General features: G+C 44.0%; 5 protein-coding genes across 6 annotated transcripts; 2 read left to right on the top strand and 3 right to left on the bottom strand.

Annotated features, from left to right (window-relative positions):
* The first annotated feature begins 1,213 nt into the window (after positions 1-1,213).
* Positions 1,214-5,361, top strand: ddx24 (DEAD (Asp-Glu-Ala-Asp) box helicase 24). Of its 2 annotated transcripts, none has more exons than XM_080012997.1 (9): positions 1,214-1,295; positions 1,514-2,379; positions 2,527-2,994; positions 3,084-3,237; positions 3,323-3,832; positions 4,089-4,164; positions 4,363-4,551; positions 4,909-5,038; positions 5,117-5,361. In XM_080012997.1, exons 2-9 carry the CDS (start codon positions 1,518-1,520, stop codon positions 5,356-5,358), a joined length of 2,631 nt encoding a protein of 876 aa, XP_079869123.1. In that variant the 5' UTR covers positions 1,214-1,295; positions 1,514-1,517; the 3' UTR covers positions 5,359-5,361. The 2 variants fall into 2 exon arrangements, with proteins under 2 accessions (XP_079869123.1, XP_079869122.1); XM_080012996.1 differs by having other exon boundaries at positions 4,909-5,044.
* Positions 5,362-5,392: 31 nt separating this feature from the next.
* On the bottom strand, positions 5,393-7,530 carry LOC307239561 (ubiquitin thioesterase OTUB2-like). The gene is made up of 6 exons (XM_080012998.1): positions 6,957-7,530; positions 6,785-6,865; positions 6,560-6,678; positions 6,371-6,455; positions 5,861-6,052; positions 5,393-5,744 (listed from the first exon to the last, which is right to left on the bottom strand). Exons 1-6 carry the CDS (start codon positions 6,963-6,965, stop codon positions 5,556-5,558), a joined length of 675 nt encoding a protein of 224 aa, XP_079869124.1. The 5' UTR covers positions 6,966-7,530; the 3' UTR covers positions 5,393-5,555.
* On the bottom strand, positions 7,182-10,622 carry ccdc197 (coiled-coil domain containing 197; the record flags this gene model as incomplete). The annotated part of the gene is made up of 10 exons (XM_080012012.1): positions 7,182-7,227; positions 8,443-8,495; positions 8,587-8,703; positions 8,813-8,923; positions 9,045-9,217; positions 9,332-9,414; positions 9,562-9,719; positions 9,891-10,067; positions 10,257-10,296; positions 10,516-10,622. 10 exons carry the CDS (start codon positions 10,620-10,622, stop codon positions 7,182-7,184), a joined length of 1,065 nt encoding a protein of 354 aa, XP_079868138.1.
* A 3,248-nt stretch (positions 10,623-13,870) lies between these two features.
* LOC307239284 (ankyrin repeat and SOCS box protein 2-like) lies at positions 13,871-17,097 on the top strand. Its single transcript, XM_080012632.1, has 8 exons — positions 13,871-14,048; positions 14,439-14,608; positions 14,730-14,885; positions 15,007-15,252; positions 15,331-15,502; positions 15,660-16,266; positions 16,431-16,584; positions 16,757-17,097. The coding sequence occupies exons 1-8, from the start codon at positions 13,912-13,914 to the stop codon at positions 16,885-16,887; spliced, it is 1,773 nt and encodes a 590-aa protein (XP_079868758.1). The 5' UTR covers positions 13,871-13,911; the 3' UTR covers positions 16,888-17,097.
* A 477-nt stretch (positions 17,098-17,574) lies between these two features.
* On the bottom strand, positions 17,575-18,357 carry LOC307238791 (protein FAM181A-like; the record flags this gene model as incomplete). Its single annotated transcript, XM_080011934.1, has 1 exon — positions 17,575-18,357. One exon carries the CDS (start codon positions 18,355-18,357, stop codon positions 17,575-17,577), a length of 783 nt encoding a protein of 260 aa, XP_079868060.1.
* Positions 18,358-20,532: the final 2,175 nt, after the last annotated feature.

Genomic DNA, 20,532 nt, shown 5'->3' with positions numbered 1-20,532 from the left:
ATCCCCATTCATCTGTTTCCGTCTGCTCCGGGCGTGTTCCATCTTGCCCACTCTCTACAATAAACTGGTGTGTTTGCAACATCTCTGCCTGTGTCTTTGTGTCGGAGGGCCCTGAAAACGCCACTCGGGTGGCGTGTGCCACACCTTTGTTTTTGGTAAAGCTAAATGTCAAATATACACTATAATTGATATATGAAGTGCATTTACGTATACGGTTCACTTGTTTGAGAGACACTGTCTGCTGAGCATAGATGACATCATCTCCTCCATGTTGAACTGCATCACAAACACCCAGGACACATTGTCCTTGTGATGTTTTCCCTTCTGAGGAATATGCACAAACTGACAATAAATGAATGTGTCCCACGTGCCCAGAGGAAGAGTTGGCCGGCCAAGAAATATTTGCAACAATGATACTGCCGCAGGCTTTTTGCACAGTATTGCTTAAATCAAGATTTCCGAGAAACCCCAAAGACCCTTTTTGAATCTTTGCCTCCAAGCTTCCCCTGAAGAACTTCACAACGCCTGTTGTCTTTTCGTCTGAGAAGTATGCAACATTTTTGATCGCCAGCGAAGATGCAAATTGTTCGCAAGAGTTTGAGTAAGTGAACATTTTATTTGGGGTTTTCAGTTAAGGTTGTGTAGTAGTACGTTAGTTATCGTTTCTTCCCGGGTTGTTTTTTTGTGTGTGTGTGTTTTTTTTGCTTGTATTTACATTGGTTAAAATTGCTGCGGCTAACCTGGACCCCATGCATTGCTGCCTGCAGTTATGTTACATTTTATATTTATATTCTATTTACCATTTCATTCAAAATAACGACACTGTATGGTTCTTGAGCTTTGTATTACTTTTCTCTTTTGGTATGTATACGTTTTGTATAGTAAGTGTATACTCACTTCTGTACTCATTTTATATTCACACTGAGCTGCCCTCGCCTCCCTGTGGGATCGATATAGTACATTTTATCTTATTTAATCTTCATTTATAATAGCCGTAATTGACCTTGTTCCCAGGCGTTCTCATTTAGTTTTCTTTATTTATTGACTTCTTTCGCATGAAACACAAAAAGGTCCGACGTTTTGCAATAAAGGGACTTGTCAGAAGTCGTGTCCGAACTCGTTTTCCTATTTCCTTCATTTGGCCCCAATCTGCTTCCGTACCGTGTCTTTAACACTGTTGACTAATAAAGTTTTTTGAACCATGTGATCACAACTGCAATGGCTGCCTTCTAGTGCCATGTGTGAGCGAGGTGGAGTTTAGCGTTCTTTAGCGGAAAGAAGTATCGGTGCTCTAGGTATGTCGAATTGTTGTTTTCATTCTAAGCGGATATACTTCTTGCATCGATGACAACAATGTTTCAGGTTTTAACTTAGAACAGACCTTAGTGCGACTCGGCTAGCCTTAGCCAACGTGCGGTAGACGTGTAAATAAAATGGAACCTTATCTGTTGACACTGCTCCGTAACGCTGCGTTCTTGCTGAGCTTTCAATTGTATTGGTGTTTTTCTTGCAGGACGATGAAGACCAAGAAGATGAGACAGGTGAAAACCAAGCGTCCGTCCCCCGGACTGAAGAGTCTCAAACGGGGAATTCACGTGAAAGGCAAATGGAAGGCCATGGAGCTGGACCCCAGCTTGTTCTCTGAGGAGGGGATGGATGGGGTGGTGTGTTTTGAGGAGCTGACAGATTACAGCCTGGTCAACTCTGGCAAGACCGCAGCTAAAGAAGCTAAAAAGAATAAGTCTAAGACAAGAAAATCCGGCAAGGGAGAGGAGGAGAATGAAGGGGAACTTAAGGGCGGGGAGGAGACTGAGGGGAAAGAGACAGAAACAACAGAGACGTCAAAGAAACCAGCAAAAAAGAAGAAAAAGAATAAAGTCACGAGAGACACTAAAGTAGAGAATATATCTGATGTAGGTGAAGGGGTTAATGCACCTAAAAATGGGGATGGGACAGAAGATGGGGCTCTTAAAGAGGCAGCTGCTTGCTCTCAAACTAAAGACCAGTCACAATCTGTGGCGACAAATACCATTGCCAAAAAGAAAAACAGGAAAAGGAAGCGACGGGTGAGAAAGGAAGCAACACCTGAGGCGATGGCAGAGTCTGCAGTGGATGTCAAGGTTCTGGGAAATGGGCAACCTTCTGACGGGGAAGTTGCAAAGCCCCCTAAAAAGAAGATTAAAAACTGGACGAATGCTGCCCTTTCTTGTTCAGAAAACCAAAATACTGATGTGAGTGCCTGGAAAGATCTTTTTGTTCCAGGCCCTGTATTAAAGGCACTTCGCTGCCTTGGATTTGGTTCGCCAACCCCTATTCAGGCTCTGGCATTGCCCTCAGCCATTAGGGATCATATGGACATAGTAGGAGCAGCTGAGACAGGTAAGATTTAAATAGAGGATAGATCAAGATCATACCTGATATAATCTAGTTGGTTTCAGTTTGTTTGTTTATAATACACCAACCTGCGTTCACATTATTGAAGCAAACATACATGGTCTTTGACATTTCTTTATTTTTTACCTGCAGGAAGTGGTAAGACACTTTCTTTTGGTATCCCCATGATCCACACCATCCTAGAGTGGAAGAAGAGCTCTGAAGAAAAGGATGACACCGATAACCAGAATGAGCTGGATGAGTCTGCTGAGACTGGAAATTATGTTAATTCTGCGACAGAACAGAAACAGGAGCCTGATGGGGCGGATGTCGATGCCAATATCCCCGATGATGAACATACGACGGAGGAGGAGGAGGAGGAGGAGGAGGGTGGTGGTGGTGATGATGATGATGATGATGATGATGAAGATGATGGAAGGATCGGTTGTGTTAAAGTCATTGAGAATGTGGAGTTTGACTTTGACACCACCGCTGCTGAAGATCAAGAAGAAAAAACATCTGTCACCAAGATTCAACCTCTGCTTGGACTGGTCCTCACCCCAACCAGGGAGCTCGCTGTGCAGGTCAAACACCATATTGACGCCGTTGCAAAATTCACCGGTAAGTCATTGTTTTTTCTTATCAGATGATAGGGAACGATGCATGAAGCAAACTAACGTGCTGCAAACTACATTTCCCTTTTTTTGCAGATATAAAGACTGCTATAATAGTAGGTGGAATGTCTCAGCAGAAACAGTCCAGGATGCTGAAGCGCAGGCCAGAGATTATTATTGCCACTCCAGGGCGCCTGTGGGAGTTGATCAGGGAGAGGCATCCACATCTTCTGAACCTCAGACCCCTTAAGTAAGTTGAGACCTCTCCCCTTGTTTCCATTACATGAGTTTATGAGTTGTTATTGATTATTGGCTGTGCGTCCGACTCCACACAGGTGTCTTGTGATTGATGAAGCAGATCGCATGGTAGAGAGAGGCCACTTTGCAGAGCTGGAGAATCTGCTGGAAATGCTGAACACTACCTATTTCAACCCTAAAAGGCAGCTGTTTGTGTTTTCTGCTACACTGACCATGGCCCAGAGCATACCCACACGCCTCTTGCAGAAGAAGAAGAAGTTGGATCAAAGGAGCAAGCTAGAAGTTCTCATGGCAAAAGTTGGGATGAAATCCAAGCCAAAAGTCATTGATCTGACAAGGAAGGAGGCGACAGTAGTGACACTGACTGAGACACAGATCCACTGTGTGAAGGATGAGAAGGACTTCTTCCTCTATTACTTCTTACTGCAGTACCCCGGACGCACCATGGTGTTTGCAAACAGCATCGACTGCATCAAACGGCTCAACTCTTTACTGGTCATCATGGACTGCGCTCCACTACCGCTCCATGCCAACATGCATCAGAAACAGCGCCTGAAAAACCTGGAGAGATTTGCTGAGAGGGAGAGGTTAGTCCAACACAATATTGAGCTGAAACTTTTTTATTTATTATGTTTGTACATGGTGTGCAGCTTGGATGTTATTAATATGTGGCAGTTATGAAAAGTTGAATTTTATTTGTTTTAATCAACATGGGTGGTTAATTTTCACAGCGTCTGTGATTGAATGTCAATGTGTACGTTTTATAAACATCACAGTATTTTAAATAGATTTCCAATGCTGTCCAACTCCTTATTTACGGTTTCCTAATTCCATTTTCCACAGTTGTGTTCTTTTGACCACTGATGTGGCAGCGAGAGGGCTGGACATCCCCAATGTGCAGCATGTCATTCACTACCAGGTATGCTTTTGATAGATGTCCCTGGCTTTTACTGTCTTTGAAAGCCTGTACCTTTATTGCAAGTATTGGTCAAAAGAATTGTTTGTTTGTATTAGTGACTAATAATTATTACTTAACCTGCCACATGGCTGCAACCTTGTTTTCATTTTAAGGCCTTACTGCCAGATCTCTCTAAGAACCTTCTCCTGTGTACCCCAGGTTCCAAGAACAACTGAGACATACGTCCACAGGAGTGGCCGAACGGCAAGAGCCGCCAAAGATGGTCTCAGCCTGCTCCTCATAAGTCCAGATGACATGTTGAACTTCAAAAAGATTTACAAGACTCTAGGAAAGAATGAGGATCTCCCCATGTTCCCCGTACAGACTAAGTGCATGGTCGCCATCAAGGTGAAATCTTTCAGCATTGTCACCGCTGTATTTATTTCCATTGAGAACATTTTGTTTTTTATGTGTTTTGCAGCCAAGTCCCTAAAAAGCCTTGGTACCTAAATCAGTTTCCTTGCTATCTGACCTGAAGGAAACTGTTATAGCAGTTTTTTTTATCATCTGTTATCAGGTTCATAACCTGCCCTATTTCTACCCAATATTTACCTCTGTCCTGTACTAAATATATAGCCTTAAATACTTATCTGCAATACTAGATTGAATTTCTCCAAAAAAATCTGCCTGAAATGTATTAAAGTAATCTATTTAACTCTCAAATACCTGCAGACGCCCTGTGAATACTTCTATATACTTCCACAGGAGCGAGTGAAGTTGGCGAGGCAAATAGAGAAGATTGAGTTCCACAACAGCAGGGAGAAGCAGCATAATTCATGGTTCAAACAAGCAGCGGAAGCCATGGAAGTGGACCTGGATGACGATATCTTGCTTGGTACCAGTAAAATGATCTACTTTTTTCTTTTTCATTTTTATTTTAGGCATGTATTTAATTAACTATCTCTGCTCTTAGGTAGAGGAAGAGACGAAGACGATGACAGAGAGCAGCAGAAGATGGTAAAGGGGATGAAAAAGCACTTGAAGCATTTGCTCTCCCAGCCTGTGTTCAAGAACGAGATAAAAACAAAGTACCCCACCAAAATGGGAAAGCTATTCCTGCCCCAGATGGCTGCAGGTGTGGAAACTGCCATAACCAGTGTCTCAAAACAGAAAACAAAACAGAGGCAAAAGAAGACTGCAGGGGTGACATGTTAAGAGAAAACGTATAAATTTAAGTAATGTTGAACATTTTCATACAAGTAATTTTTAAAACAATGTATGCATATTTGTAACACATTTTATGGTTAAATGTGCAAAATAATATTTCCATTGTGCAAAGTTATATTCCCTGATATGATGTCACATTACATCATGTCATGAAAAGCAATTGTTTTATGTCCCAGATCATCACGTTAGTAGAGGATGTCGTAATGAGCAGTGTGGTAGAGCAGATGCAGAGCGGGCTCGGCATCCTCTGGGATGATGTGGTGAACCAGCTGATCTTCACCCTCCATGGAAACTATGTGGATGCCGACATCCAGAGCCTGTGCTAGAGCCAGGATGCCTACATGATCACATTCCATTGACATGGCCTCCACTTCCTAAAGGAAATAGTTTTAGATTATACAGACTGAAAAAAGATTCTTAACCCTTTTTTTCTTTTTAATTCTCTTATCATGAAACTCGATCAAAGGAGGGCTGCAACACTGTTGCTTACCTTTTTACAGTATATCTTTAGGTTGGGTGCCTCCACAAAGTTACAGAAGAAGTCTGCGTGGTTTTGGAGGTACGCTGACGTGACCAGCCGAAGGTATTGCACCAGGCTGTCAGATGTCGTCTGTTCATTGAAGAGGTTGAGCAGAGTGTCTTCCGGCTCGCCTGCATGGCATTTCTCCACGACGTCTAGGAACTTCGGAGGAGAGAGCCTGGTGTCACTGCATTTCCAGATAAACGTGTGCTTGCTTTGAGATAGAATTGAATCTGCACATATTCCCTGAATTGGTTTGGCCTTAAGCAAATCTTTAAAATACAGATTTACTTAGTGGCCAGGCATTCTATAACTATCTTAAACCAGGTTTAACACAAGGCTATTCAGGATCAAATTTAAAGTGCCTTATACCCACACAAAACATTTTAACTCAAATCGTATCCCCAATTAAGAAGTAAAGTTAATTGGCCAGCCCTAAAATGTATGGTACATATGCAAATAAAACCGGTCATAATTCACTGTATTCAGGTGTTCTTGGAAGGAATCCAAATCAAATCCTGCGGACGCCACGTCTCTTGCACTCTCAACTATTCTTTCCCTGAACCTGCGAACCAAGACGAGACGGATCCATTGAAAACACACTCTTGGAAATAAAATCCGCGGAAATCGGGTGCGCGGTGCTGAGCACAGCATGGCCTGACGACTGACCTCTGCAGAAGCCTGTCACTCTGCTGGATGGTTCTCAGGTACGCGAAGCAGAAGGCTCTGTAGAAGCAGTTCCCATCCCCGCGGATTTTTCTCACGTAGGAAAACTGGCTCCTCAGATCCTGCGAATCACACGAGGTAGTAAGGCACCAAAAGGACCCCCCCCCCCCCCCTTTTTTTTTGTGTTTGTTTTTTTTAAGAGACCGGTCTACCCGCAGTGCAGCCTACTTCGTATTTGGAGCTCGGGCTCGGACCGGGGAACAGCGAGGAAATGTCGTCTATGCTGGAAACCAACACGGGTGGCTCCATCTGCGGAGAAACGCAACGCGCTGTCAAGTGGAGCGGCTTCGGAATGTCGACTGTAAAAGCCGAAGAGAAGGGGGGGGGGGAAGCAACATACCTGGCGCATTCCTGTCCGCCTGCTACGCTTCTCTTATTCTGCAATTCGACGGCGCCCCAGTCGGTTTGCGGCATGCAAAGTCAGTTACATGTACGCACACCCGCGTTAAAAACAAAACAACTTCAGACTACGCCCTAAGAGTCGCGCTAACGCACCTACTCCACGAACGTCACTGTTTTCATTTGGCGCTACCGCCCGTGTGTTTACATCCGCCACCTGCTCGCCTCACGCCGCGTTGCGGTCGAAGCGGAACTTTGTAAACTCAGACCTCCTTAGGACAGTGAGGAGGGAACGGCCATCGGAGCCGGAATTTCGGGGGCGGATGGCTCCGGTCCGAGCTCACCGGGGATGACTGATCTGACGTCACAGTCGCGGGCCGGCACACGCCGTTAACGGCGAACAGAATCCCGCCTGCGCGGGTTTTATTAGACGACACGTTTAACTTCGGCCTGGAAAAAAAACAACAACAAAAAAAAAATCTGTCGTTTTAGCTCCCGGGCAGATGCTTGTCGAATTCGCAATCTTGCCAAACACTCGAGTTGACCGCGGACCTCTGTTTTCCCAACGGCGGAAATCGAACACATTTAGCTCTGAAGTGGCGACGACCTGCTCGGAACGACCGATTTCCGAGGGTTCCAGTGGAACGCAGCATTAAAGGGGAAACGTGCTGTTAAAGGGGAAGTGCGCATTAAGGCAATAACACGTTATTATGGAAGGGATCCTGTGTCACAATTCAAACATATACATGATGTAATAAATGCAAATGGGGAAAAAATAGTATTACTACACTCGGCAAATCTGTAGATTGCAATGCAAAAGAACAAACTTAAATATATTTCTCCATCCACAAATAATGAGTGTGTGTAAGCGTGTTAATGTTGTGTCATTTAATACAATGAATAATCTGGTTCCATAAAACATGAAATATGAGATAATCTCATATAAGTGATGCAGTCTTTATTTGTAAAATGCTTTATTCAATATTCATATTATTCATTTGTGGATTGAGGAAAATCTGATTTTGTTTTTCGCTTTTTTAAATGTATTTATGTGTATATATATGACACAGACCTCCTCCAATCATTTCAAAACAAAAATTGTAATTGATCAAGTACCACAAAGTGTTTCTTTCGAAATCATTTAATACTTTTGACCGTTTCCCATACACCCACAGGTTAAATGTTAATGTTTATTCCAAGTTTATTCCGATCGATTCTGTGATTTATTCAGCGACATTTATTCTCCCAATTGGGGAAAATACGTACGTTTCCATTACAAAGTGTTCCACAGAGAAGGCCTTAAATATTTTGTCCATCAATCCAGGTTTCACCTGCCTCCGTCGACTGAACTCTAAAAAGTAGATATTCCGCTCTTGCGACTGGCTTTACTCTGACTTTTAAGTTGTGTTTTATTGTTGATCTTTTTCAATGACTCTGCGTCTTTTCTGAGGGATGAATCTGTGCTGCTTGTCAACGGAGAGCCACACTCCAGAAGTTTTATTGCTTTCTTCTCTGTGTCGGCCTTCTCTAGAATGTACTCCTGAAATGATAGCAGTATATTCATCGATTATTAAATTAAAAATTAAACAAAAAAAAACATTGGCGTATGAACTATTCAATGGGAACTTTACCTCCACCATGTCCATCATCGACAACAAGTCCATCTCGCCCAAAGGTCCATAACTTTGTAAAAAGCACTGCTCTCCAAGGTTCTTCATGGCCAAAAGCAAGCTTGCCAGTTCTTCAGCCTACAAGGCAAGGTAAGAGAATATTGTCATGGTAAAATCTAATTTGGATATCGCCTTAAACCCGTTTTTGAGTCGATTTTTTTCCTGTTTAAAAAAAAAAAAATGACACCTTGTCTCTCAGCTGTCCTTGGTCCATAAGCATGTTGATTTCTCGCCGTTTATTCTGCTCCTTCAAAACATCCCACTCACTCTGGAGTTCAGACAGTTCCTTGTTGGCCATCTGCCCACACGGTCATAGATTAAAAAGTATAACCGGCTGTTAAAACTTGAAATGTTCTTTTTTTATCTACAGACAAAAAAAACCAAAAACCCCTGAGTTATTACGGTGAGCAACGTCTAACCAGCTGGTTGGTGATGTGCTTCTGCTTCAGCATCTTCAGTTGCCGGTGACCCCTTTCCAGCTGCTCCTCCAGCTCTCCCCCGCTTTGCACCAGGCCCTGGTTGGTGATGGACAGGGTCTCGTGGCGACGAATGATCGGCATCACCAAAGAATCCGTCCCGTTCTCAATGTAATCTGAACGGGATTATACACAATTCAGTATTGTTCAATTCAACGTAATCAATGGCTGAGATGAAATTAACAGACACATTTCTACAAATGAATAACGATGAATGGAAATGAACTTACCCGCAGGTATATAATCTATCATTCTCATCAAGTAGTTCTCATATATTTTGTATTTTGCGACTCTTCGTTTTAGTTCTTTTTGTCTACGGAGTGAGATGTTATACAAGTTTAAAACCTTCACAATTTGGTCATTCCAAAATGGACCAAAATGGAGTAATGGACCAGGGAGTAATGTGTAAATGAACCAGGGAGGAGGGAGACGCGTGTGGACTTACAGCCTGCTTCCCTACCTGACTTGAAGTTTCTTAAGCTGCCCTGTTAGATCTTCTATCTCGCGCTGCTTCAGGTAGTTTTGCTCTTTGGTGACTTGGTACTTCTTCAAGGCGCGGCGCCGTTTCGCCTCGTTGTCCTGAACAAACCGTTCGAACCTCTTCGCTTTATCCTGGGTCTGGGTGAAAAACGCAAACACCCAACGTCGTACGGGCAACAACAACAACGACAACAACAACAACAACAACACGTGGGGGTCGCACGGACTGAGATCCGTGTGCATGCGGCGGGCGTCAATCCCAACGTCTCTCGGACACCCGTGAAGGGCGATACTTCATGCGCGACCCACCTCCCGTTGTTTCAGCTCCAGTTGCTCGGCTCGCTGAGCGAAGGCCTTCATGTGGCCCCTGAACTCTTGGCGTTTGAGCTCCAGCAGCCGCTCCACCTCTCCCAACTCGACCTGCTTTTTCAGAACCAGGGTCTTCTGCAGGGTGTTCACCCCCGTCTCTAGAACTCTGCTGGCGGTCTGCGCGAAAAAAAAACCCAAAACGCTTAACACCCCCATCTCGTCAGGAGCCCAGAGCGGGACAAGATAGAGAAAAACAAATTGTTATTGTAGACGTAAAGAGTTGCTAATCGGGCTGTTATTAAAGATTCACAACCATTCATCTCCATTTGTTTGCCATGGTTCATGTGATCTACGGTGTTAACTTACCTCTGTTATGACAGGGATGTAATTGACATTTTCTTCCTCTCTAGGTTGGGCCAAAAAAATGAACGATTAGGAACAGCAATGTGGCGCACCTGATTATCGAATCATTGGTCGAAAGCTTTTTGCATCCAAAATAATAGTTTTGTACAACATCTAACAGGTGGAGGGACAACAACAACAACTGTTGGAGGACTACAGCATGTGAATAGGATTCCTTCTCTCCGTCATAGTGTACAATGCATGTAAAAATATCCATCCCTACCTGGTTTCTTCAGCCTGCGTTACAAAAATGTTCCTTATTCTATTTTCCACAGTGAGTTCTAGGCGAGTATCGCCTTTCTGTAAGTATGGGAGAGAGACATTCTCCATGTTTTCTATTATTATTTTGTTTTCTCTGTAATCCCGGAGCAGAAAAACAACCCTGTCCAAGTCCAAAATAAGTCCAAAATAATTAGTCACTTAGTTAAAACTGCTCGATTGAGACAATTCTCTTGACCAGGGTCTTTCCGGGTGTCTCCCTGAATGTGTGTTCCCGTTACCCAGGAAACGGAGGCAAGGCAGCGGGGAACGCACCGAAGCGTTGTCCCGTTGCCGTAGCAACCACTGGGAGGCGTTCTGTTCCATTGACGAAACGGGAGGCATAGAAATGAGATTAAAAAAAAGGACAAGTCCTTAAACTTAATGATCGATACATGATACTGCGAACAAAACTTAAATAATTTGCTCTCATTTCCCCAAATAATTTCCAAATGGTTTATAGACCGATTATACTATTTTACTTTTATTTCACAGTACTTCGTCACTGTTTTCAATTGGTGTCAAGGCTATAAAAGACAAATACGAAAATACAAATAGAATGTGAAATAAATACATAAACAAACAAATAAATAAATTAAATCAATAAATATATAAATAACATAAATAAACAAACAAACAAAATGAATAAACAGATAAATAAATAAAACAAATAAACCAAAACTTAAATAAATAGACAAATAACGAACTAAACAAAAAAACAAACTAATAAATAAATACAATTTAAAAAAGATAAATAAAATAAATAAACAAAATAAATAAATAAACAAATAAATAAAAATATAGAAATATATGAATAAACAAGCAAATAAATAAATAAAACAAACCAAAACGTAAATGTATAAATAAATAGATAAATAACTAAACAAGCAATTAAACAAACCAATTAATAAATGAAATAAATAAACAAACAAGTAAATAAATAAATAACTAAACAAACAAACAAGCCAACACACAAATAAATAATACCATATTTTTCAACAGGTTTCTTTTTTACATTCGCAGCACTGTAAAAAAACACAACTTAAACTCTCAATTATCTTAGCACCAAAGTATACAAACTAGTTCATCCAGTTATAAAGAGCTATGCTGAAGGACTTGTTCTGGACAAAAAACAATAATTCTATTTTTAATGTCTCGTTTGTTTCATAATAATTCTTAGCCTGGCTTTCCTTTCTATCTTATCTATCGAAACTATATTCTAACTATCCATATATTTGCACCAGAGTTGTGTAAACTGGTTTGAAACTGTTCCTTTGGAAAACTTCACCTCACCTATAATCAATAAAAAACCTTGTTCATTTGGCCTGAATAGAAAAAACGTGGTGTGTGTGTGTGTGTGTGTGTGTGTGTGTGTGTGTGTGTTGTGTGTGTGTGTGTGTGTGTGTGTGTGATCATCTAAGTGTGAATGGAGCCACAGTGTTTTCCTTCATAATTCAATTGTATGAGTCATGGAACAATATACAACCATTTGCCTCTACCCCAAGTTGTATATGTGTGATTCTTTTACAACCCTCCCCAACCCTAACTGTATCTCTGGACCAGACATCCCATCCGAGCAGCCCCTGCAGCTGCAGAATCAAGTGGAACATCTCCTTAAAAGGTATCCAGCTCCACAACTGCACGTAGCGGCTGCTCTCTGTGGTCTGGTCGTGCTGCATTCTAATCTTTCAAATCAGCCTGCACGTGCAAAAATCCTCTGTTTGGGTGTGTGTGTGTGGGGGTGTGTGTGTGTGTGTGTGTGTGTGTGTGTGTGTGAGAGAGAGAGAGAGGGGGAGAGAGAGAGAGAGAGAGAGAGAGAGAGAGAGAGAGGAAAGGGAGCGAGAGACTGGGACTTTAGAAAGGCTTTTTTTTTATTGGAAACGACACGCTCTTCTACAAATGCCGAGGTGTCCGCACTGTGGTTAAAAATACCTCTTGGCTGAGAAAACAATAACAACTAGCTGTCAGATGTCCGGGTTCTCAAATTGGTCAAGATGCCTTCCTCTGTGATGCTACGGGCAAACGGCTCCAGGACGCTTTACCAGAGACTCAACACTGATAACAATGACAGGCCCGCCGCCTATTCTGAGACTCCCTCTCCATTAGCCAGGCCAACACCAACCGCTTTTAGGTAAGGAGGTGTCACCTCAAGTTCTCTCTCTCTCTCTCTCGCTCTCTCTCTCGCCGCCTCTCTCGCCCTCTCTCTCTCTCTCTCTCTCTCTCTCTCTCTCTCTCGCCATCTCTCTCACCCGCTCTCTCTCTCTGTCTCTCTCTCTCTCTCTCTCTCTCTCTCTCTCTCTCTCTCTCTTGTGTATATGTTCTCCCTTTATTTTAAAATAACAGCAATGTCTGATTGAACCACAGTCCAAAATAGGAAGTATTGGAACCAGAAACTGTTTGGTTGCTAAGTGCACTTCATGGCTGAAACAAAAGCGTCTCGCTCCTCCTGAGCTTTTTGATGCATTTCACAACATAAATGCTAAAAACGTCTCACAAAATAAAACATTCTCTCGAACGCTTGTCTGGGGTCTCGTAATCGGACAATCCAGGACACTTGGCCTCATATCTACAACCTATCAACAATCTAACACCCCACCCCCTGTGTGTGTGTGTGTGTGTGTGTGTGTGTGCGTGCATGTGTGCGTGCTTCTCTACCCCCCCCCCCCCCAAATACTAACCAGATAGATGACATCGACTTCTCTTTATGTCCATGTCAAAAATCTTTAGCCTGCTCCGTCTACTCCGTTTATAACAGTCTTGTGAAATCCGGTTTCGATCTGTAGGCCAACGAAAAACCCACCTATGCCGTCAATGTCAGGCTGAACACACAGAGGTTAGAATACCTTCGCTCATCTATAAAGCCCTTTCTGTGGCTTGGTGTCGTGCAGTTGTTCTCCACCTCTACCAAATCAAGGACCCCCAATTTGCTGAAATGTTTTCCAAACCGCTATACCCCCCCCCCCCCCCCCCCTCGTTTTACTGTTGACCCACTGGGACCTCTTGAAGGGCCCCTGGGAGGGGACCCCATGTTGGAAACCACTGGAATAGATAACATCGACGTTTTATCCCTTTCATTTTGTCCGTGTCTTTAACACCGTTAACACGGCCCTAGCAGTCGTGCTCGAGCGATGCTTTTTTTCTGATAGACCTATCGTTGAAAACAAACAGACCCCTTCATCTTTAACGCTGTGGATCTGGTGTTGTGTTGACATATATGGATCGACAACCCCACCCACGCACGCGTGACAATCTCAAACCCCAAAATAATCTCGGAACGCGCAGCAGAGGCGCCCCCCCCCCTTCCCTCCACCACCACCGCCGCCCGTCGCCAGCGCACATTTGAGGGAACGCGGCCGTTGCAATGACGAAATTTAGTTACTCCGAGTACCTATCGCAATTACGCAACGTGGGGAGTAGACGCGGGGCCGCTCTGTGCGGAGCGACGGGAGGCGACGGCAAAGCGGGCGAGGAGGCTCTGCAGAGCGACGCACCGCCGGAGTGAGTCCTTTGTTCCACTGACAGTTACTACAGCCTCTGCATGTCGGTGTCCACTGTGTCAGTGCATTATTATTATTATTATTATTATTATTATTATTATTATTATTGTTATTATTATTATTTTTATTATTTTTATTTTTATTTTTATTTTTATTTTTATTTTTATTTTTATTTTTATTTTTATTATGTGGTGCGTTGCTTTTCTTAATTAGTCCTAGCTAGAAATACCTGGAAATAAATCTACTATCACATTCACCCCCATAATGAGCATAGGCAGAGATATGTTTGGCATGATAGTGTCCTATAGCTTTTCAATTGTAGCTCCATGCATAATATATAATATGCTAAAACGTTAGCATTTTTTTATTTTTTATTTTTTGTTTAATCTAGGGATGTTGATCCAGTGGTCGTTGCCATTAGGAGGGGAGACGCAAAGGCGGTGGATGATCTGGCAGTGGCTCTTCCGTGCAGCCTGATGAAGGAAAACAAAGACGGTTGGATACCATTGCACGAGGCCGCCTATTGTGGAGAAGCAGAGGTCCTGAAGAAACTGCTCAGGGGTACGAACAGCAGCGCGTTGTGTTTCGAGAAGAGATGACCCTTGCATACGGGTGCGCAAATTTGAAAGCGCAAATGGCTAAATGCATTGTATAGGTACTGTCTATATTTGCTCCCCTATAGCCCACCCTGCTGCAGTGGACAAGCGCACCCTGCAGGAGCAGACCGCTGTGCTGCTCGCTGTGTCCCGTGAGCACCTGTTCTGCGTGCAGTGTCTGCTGGAGGCAGGCGCAGACCCCGACATCTGCAGCAAAAGTAAAGACACCCCCTTATACAAAGGTAAAGCTGTGGAATGCATGTTCTTTTTTTCGTCTTCACACAGGGGAGTAACTATAAAACGTATGCTATTATGTGTTTGACCGCTGGTGTATAATTAGTGTTTATCACGGTTGTATGACAGCGTGTGAGCGGGAGAGCGTGGCAATGGTGAACGCCATCCTCTCCTTTGGTGCCACGGTGAACCAGCGGTGCGGCCAGGGCTGGACGGCCCTTCACCAGGCCGTATCCAGGGACAACACCGAAATCTGTGACCTGCTCCTGAGAGCTGGGGCTGTCATCAACCCACCTAATACCTACAGCATCACACCACTAACTGTGGCGGCTCAGCGAGGGCAGTTGAAGGCCCTGCGTTACCTCCTTGCAAAAGGTAGATCTTACTACTTCCCACTGGAAATCAACCTATTTGATCGTATGCTAGTGAATGGTAATAGAGTGTTTACTTTAGGTGCTGACGTGAACATGCAGACATGCGATGGTGAGACAGCCCTGTACGAGTCTAGTAGAAATGGACACAAAGAGATCGTAGACGAGCTGCTTGCTAAAAATGCAGATGCCAACAAACCCAATAACTCAGGATTGCTGCCTCTGCATATAGCTGCCCAAAATGGACACCATGAGTAAGTTATGATACAAATAGTTGTCATTTTACTGTAGAGTGCATTCATATACCTCTATTTTTAAGAAAATAAATGCTGAGCCAGCTGTACCAATGTAGCAATGTAGTGTCCTTTTTTCTAACTTAATTCACACAGTCTCTCGTGTTCTTATGCTTAGGATTGTGTCCCTGCTTGTCCCAGTGACGAGTCGCGCCAGGCTCCGCCACAGTTGGATCAGCCCCCTGCACCTGGCAGCAGAGCGCAACAGGCACGCCGTGGCAGCTGTGCTGCTCAGGACAGGTGCCGATGTCAATGCCCTCCTGTCCCATGAACGCTCCGTCCAGTACGCTGATCGACGCACAACCCCACTGTTCTTCGCTATTGCCAATGGCAGCACGAAGACAGCAAAACTGTTGCTGAGAGCTGGCGCAAGTCTCAGCCTGGACCCAGTCAGCCCTTTACTACTGGCAGTAAGGCAGGGCTGCGTCAGCACTGTCTCCTTGCTGCTGGAGAACGGGGCTGATGTCAACGTCAGCATCCCTGCATACCCTACGACCTTCCCGGGAGCTATTGCACTGTGCACGAACAATCTGCCCGTACTCAAGTGCCTTTTGGATAATGGCTGCAATGCATTGGCCTGCTTCACCTGCACGTATGGCGACACCCCGCACCCCGCCTGCACTGGGTCCCATTCAAGTACTGGCAACGGCAACGGATACTCTGTTCTGCATAACGATAGCATTCCTGCTTTAACCTGCAAAGAGCCCTCAACAAAAGTGACACAGGTGTGATTAATGGGCAACAACCTTATTACCGTATTATTCATAATCAACAAAGAAAAATGTAATTGCATTTTAGATCTTGAAGCTTATATTTGTAGGACTTATAACACGTTTTATCTATGTGACTTGACAGCGATGGTGCTAAATTCTCTTCTTTCGATCCGCAGTTCTGTGAGTGGCTTTCAACTTTGGCCGTGCATGACTGGGCAGGACCCATTATAGACTTGATGCTGGACTATGTCGGGCATGTTCAGCTGTGCGCCAGGCTCACGGAGCTCCTGGACAGCCGAGAGGAATGGCAGGCCGTGAAGAGGAAGACATGTAAGTAGTAAGACAAAGGCTCATGCCTCGGTAACATGTGATACTCTCTATCTCTTTCTCTTTAATACACACCTACACTATCCCTGTCCGTGTCTCTTAGACGCATAATATACACGAGGACAAGCCTAATATATGAATACAAACATAATAAACCCCCTTTTGGTTTCTTTAGTGTCACCTCGTCCGCTGCTGCACCTCTGCAGAGTAAAGATCTGCGAGCAGATGAGGAGGCACAGACTGAGATCTCTCAAAAGCCTTCCCCTGCCTAGCAGACTAATCCGTTACCTCACTTTGGCCGCTTGAGTTGAACAACCCAGCACCAGCCAAGTCCAAATATGGATTAGACGAAGACAGACTGCAAAAAATGAAAGAAGATATAAAGTACAGAGTATATTGGTTTATTTGTGTTTTGTTTTGGACTGGTTTTCTGGCATATGTACAGTTGCTGTTTTTTTGTACTATCTGTGCTTGTATCCACAGTATATTATGTTATTAAATATATTTGTGTTGTGATAACAATGCTTTGCATCTGTCGCTAAAGCAGTGACCCAACCAAAAACTGCATCAAGGATTAAGGTTTCGGAAGACCAAAGGAGTTTGTTACAAATGTGTAAAACATTTTTTATTTTTAATTGAATGCCATTGTTTCAAGTGTTCCAGTATTATTTTGACAAAGAAACATGTCAGACTTTCTATAGTCTCCCAACTAGAAAAGTAAACTCGACCTATAACTCACAGATTCATCATGATTTGGGTCCTTCAAACAGAAGCGTGTCTAAATGTCAATGTCGCTCCTTTTACTGGGAAGTGCAAAATTCATTCTAGGACGCTTGTAAACAATAACAACAGCAACATTTCAAGAATTCTAATAAGTGCTCAAGAGAAACATCTCATCCTAAAATGCTGAAATAGACATTTGATTTGGCTGGGTAAAACATGACTGTTAACCTATTTACATACTTGGTATGACTGGATGTGACATATTAGTAATTAGATGAAGCCAAAAACACTGAAAATGGATGACGGTGCGGCTGGCTTGGTGGGTATGGGCTTGACAACGACATGTCTGTGAACCTTCTGTCCGTAGTGATGTTCAGATATCTCGGTTTGAGAGCCAGCCGCTTTGCCCCAGAACACCAGGGGCGGATGGGGGACAACCAGGTGACTCTGCATCACCTGGTGTCCCTGGTGCTGAAACGGACAGAACTCGCACAGACCCACTTGGCGTGACGCCATCGTGTCCAGTTTCACCGTCTCTCTGTGAGAAGCGCTGTGTCGACTTGAAGCTGTACTGGCTGCATTCGCATCACCATGAACTAGTTTCCATCTCTCTTTTTCACAGGCGTCGGTTGCGACTGGGTTCTTTTTCAATCCAAGATGCAAAGGGTCTCTTTTAATTTTGGTCAACTTAGGTTCCTCCCAAAATGATGCCGGTAATTGGCGTTTCCTCATGGGCAGCTGCTCCTCTTTGCAGATGTCTCCTCCAGCAGTGGTCCTGGTATTTTCCACATTGTGTCTGTCCAAACTGGTACTCTCTGAGATCTTCATGCCCTGGCCAATAATCCCCATGGGTTTGGAGCAGCGCTCTGCAGCCCTGTGCGTGTGGCATCTGGAGTATTTGTGAGAAAAGCGTTTAAGCTGCTTCTGCAGGTACTTTCTGTGATCCACGGAGCGTCTGCAGGGGGCTGACTTGTCCAGAGCCGCCTTGATGTCACTGGATGCCAAATTAACAAAATTCAATAAGGTTTTCACCTCGCTGTCTGAATTTGCCATTTCCCCCCCACAAAAAAAAAGCTTTGGCGGAATGCCTCCAAGTCACAGCATGCTGTCCACCAAGAAGATCTGAGGAAAAATAACAAATATAGGAAATATTAGAGTTAATCCAAAATTAGGCGCCATCCTGGATATTTGATTAAATAAACCCATACTCACCAGTGGAGGCTTCCTCCTCTGTGCACAGACTCTCCCCGGGCTGCAGTGTGAGCACTTCAACAAGTTGAATGAATATAAACTCCTTGTAGTTATGGTGCTGGTTCCGTGCACCAATCAGCGTGCGACCCCCAGACCCCTCACAATGCTCCCCAATCAGCCTCCCAGCGCCCCGGTATCCAATTCTTCACCGATGCAAATTGTTGTCATGGAGATCAGCAGCTGAAGGGGATGCAATATTTATTTTTAACATTCTGATTTTTGTTTTAAACCCCACTAAAGACCCTCAAAACACTTAGAATAGCCCTCAACTTGCAAATGAAAAAACATAACTTCCAGTTTCTTAATTTTGCTTTGTTTTGGGAGGGGGTTGGGGGGGGGGGTTGGAAGGGGTGGAACTGGGTGAGAAGGGGGATCTAAAGGGTGCATAACCATGGAAAGGGGTCTGGACGCTCAAGAATCTTGTCTTTCTGTTTGCCCCCTCAATCGAGCGACACAAAAGCTGAATTACTCATTCAAACCCGGCGGGACAAAGGGGGAAGGAGCTGGATAGCACTCCTGCATTTGTAGTCAAACATTTAGAGACTTAAATCGAGTCGTCATGAAGGAGAAAGAGTCGGACAAAGCCCATAGAATTGCCATCAGCAAACATTTTCCTGTGTCATATTATGGGGTCTCCATGGCTCCCTCCGGCCCTCCGGACAATAGCACAAGTTTGCACACTCGAATACTGTCACCCTGCCAACGCCAACAAGAGCCCCAAACAGGACAATCCCCAGAGAAAAGCAGCGCGGAGGAGGCGCGGGGGGACTTGTGAAATGCTAATTGAGCTCCATCCCCTTATTGAAGTGGGAAAAGGAGTATAACCCAAGGTGCTGCTCGGCTCAGATGTGAGGAGACAGTGTTTGTCCGGTGAGTAACCCACACCGCGTGCCTGCACACCCGCTGCTGCACACACGCGTTGTCGCTCAAAGCGGAATAAAATGTTCAACCTGGATATTTAAAATGTCAGAATATCACAAGCGGTCTGAGGCTGGAGGTCATTTATCTGGCTGGTCAGGGGGGAAAAACATTGCAGAATGAATGGATGAAAGGATGGGTGGATGGATGGATGGATGGATGAATGAATGAATGAATGAATGAATGAATGAATGAATGAATGAATGAATGGATGGATGGATGGATGGATGGATTTAAGGATGATGTATAGATGGATGGCTGGTTGAATGGATGGATGGATGGATGGATTGAAGGATGGAATGGTGGATGGATGGATGAATGGGAGGGTGGATGGATGGATGAATGAATGGGTCGATAATGTGGACCTTTAAAATGTCAGTACATCAAGGGACCAGTGGCTTAAAGGTTGGATTGATGAGTGGATTAATGGATGGATGGATGATGGAAAGAAGGAAGGGAGGATGGATGGATGGATGAATGGATGGTGAGAGGATGGATGGAAGGATGGATGGATGGACGAATTGAAGGATGATGAATGGATGGATGGATGGATAGATAGATGGATGACGGATGGATGGATGGGTGGATGTATGGAAGGATGGATGAACGGATGGATAGTGTGGACCTTTAAAATGTCAGTATATCAAGTGACCAATGGCTTATAGGTTAGATGGATTGATGGATGGAAGGATAGGTGGATGAGTGGATGGATGATGGATGGATGAATGGATGGGTGGATGAATGGGTCGGTGGATGGGTGAATTTGAGGCTGGTGGATGGATGGATGGATGGATGGATGGATGGATGGATGAATGGATGGATAAAGTGGACCTTTAAAATGTCAGTATATCAAGTGACCAGTGGCTTATAGGTTTTCTAAATAGACCTACTAACTGGTCAGGAAAAAAACATTGCAGGGTGGATGGACAGACAGACAGACAGACAGACAGACAGACAGACAGACAGACAGACAGACAGACAGACAGACAAATGCTTCTAGTACTCGATCTTTGAGTTATGGTGCCTTGAATATTGCTTAAGTTATAACTCCTGTTTGAA

The sequence above is a fragment of the Zeus faber genome, assembly GCF_960531495.2.
Source record: "Zeus faber genome assembly, chromosome: 13".
Taxonomy (NCBI): Eukaryota; Metazoa; Chordata; class Actinopteri; order Zeiformes; family Zeidae; genus Zeus; species Zeus faber.
This window is presented reverse-complemented; position numbering and strand designations above follow the sequence as displayed.

Bases quoted from the DNA above. Each gene is read 5' to 3' on its own strand.
- LOC307239284 (XM_080012632.1), top strand. From the start codon at position 13,912: ATGACGAAATTTAGTTACTCCGAGTACCTATCGCAATTACGCAACGTG. The intron at 14,049-14,438 runs GTGAGTCCTTTG...TGTTTAATCTAG, and splicing joins CAGAGCGACGCACCGCCGGA to GGATGTTGATCCAGTGGTCG. The intron at 14,886-15,006 runs GTAAAGCTGTGG...GTTGTATGACAG, and splicing joins AGACACCCCCTTATACAAAG to CGTGTGAGCGGGAGAGCGTG.
- ddx24 (XM_080012996.1), top strand. From the start codon at position 1,518: ATGAAGACCAAGAAGATGAGACAGGTGAAAACCAAGCGTCCGTCCCCC. The intron at 2,995-3,083 runs GTAAGTCATTGT...CTTTTTTTGCAG, and splicing joins CGCCGTTGCAAAATTCACCG to ATATAAAGACTGCTATAATA. The intron at 3,833-4,088 runs GTTAGTCCAACA...CATTTTCCACAG, and splicing joins AGATTTGCTGAGAGGGAGAG to TTGTGTTCTTTTGACCACTG.
- LOC307239561 (XM_080012998.1), bottom strand. The intron at 6,679-6,784 runs GTAGGCTGCACT...TGTGATTCGCAG, and splicing joins GCCCGAGCTCCAAATACGAA to GATCTGAGGAGCCAGTTTTC. The intron at 6,456-6,559 runs GTCAGTCGTCAG...CTTGGTTCGCAG, and splicing joins AGTGACAGGCTTCTGCAGAG to GTTCAGGGAAAGAATAGTTG.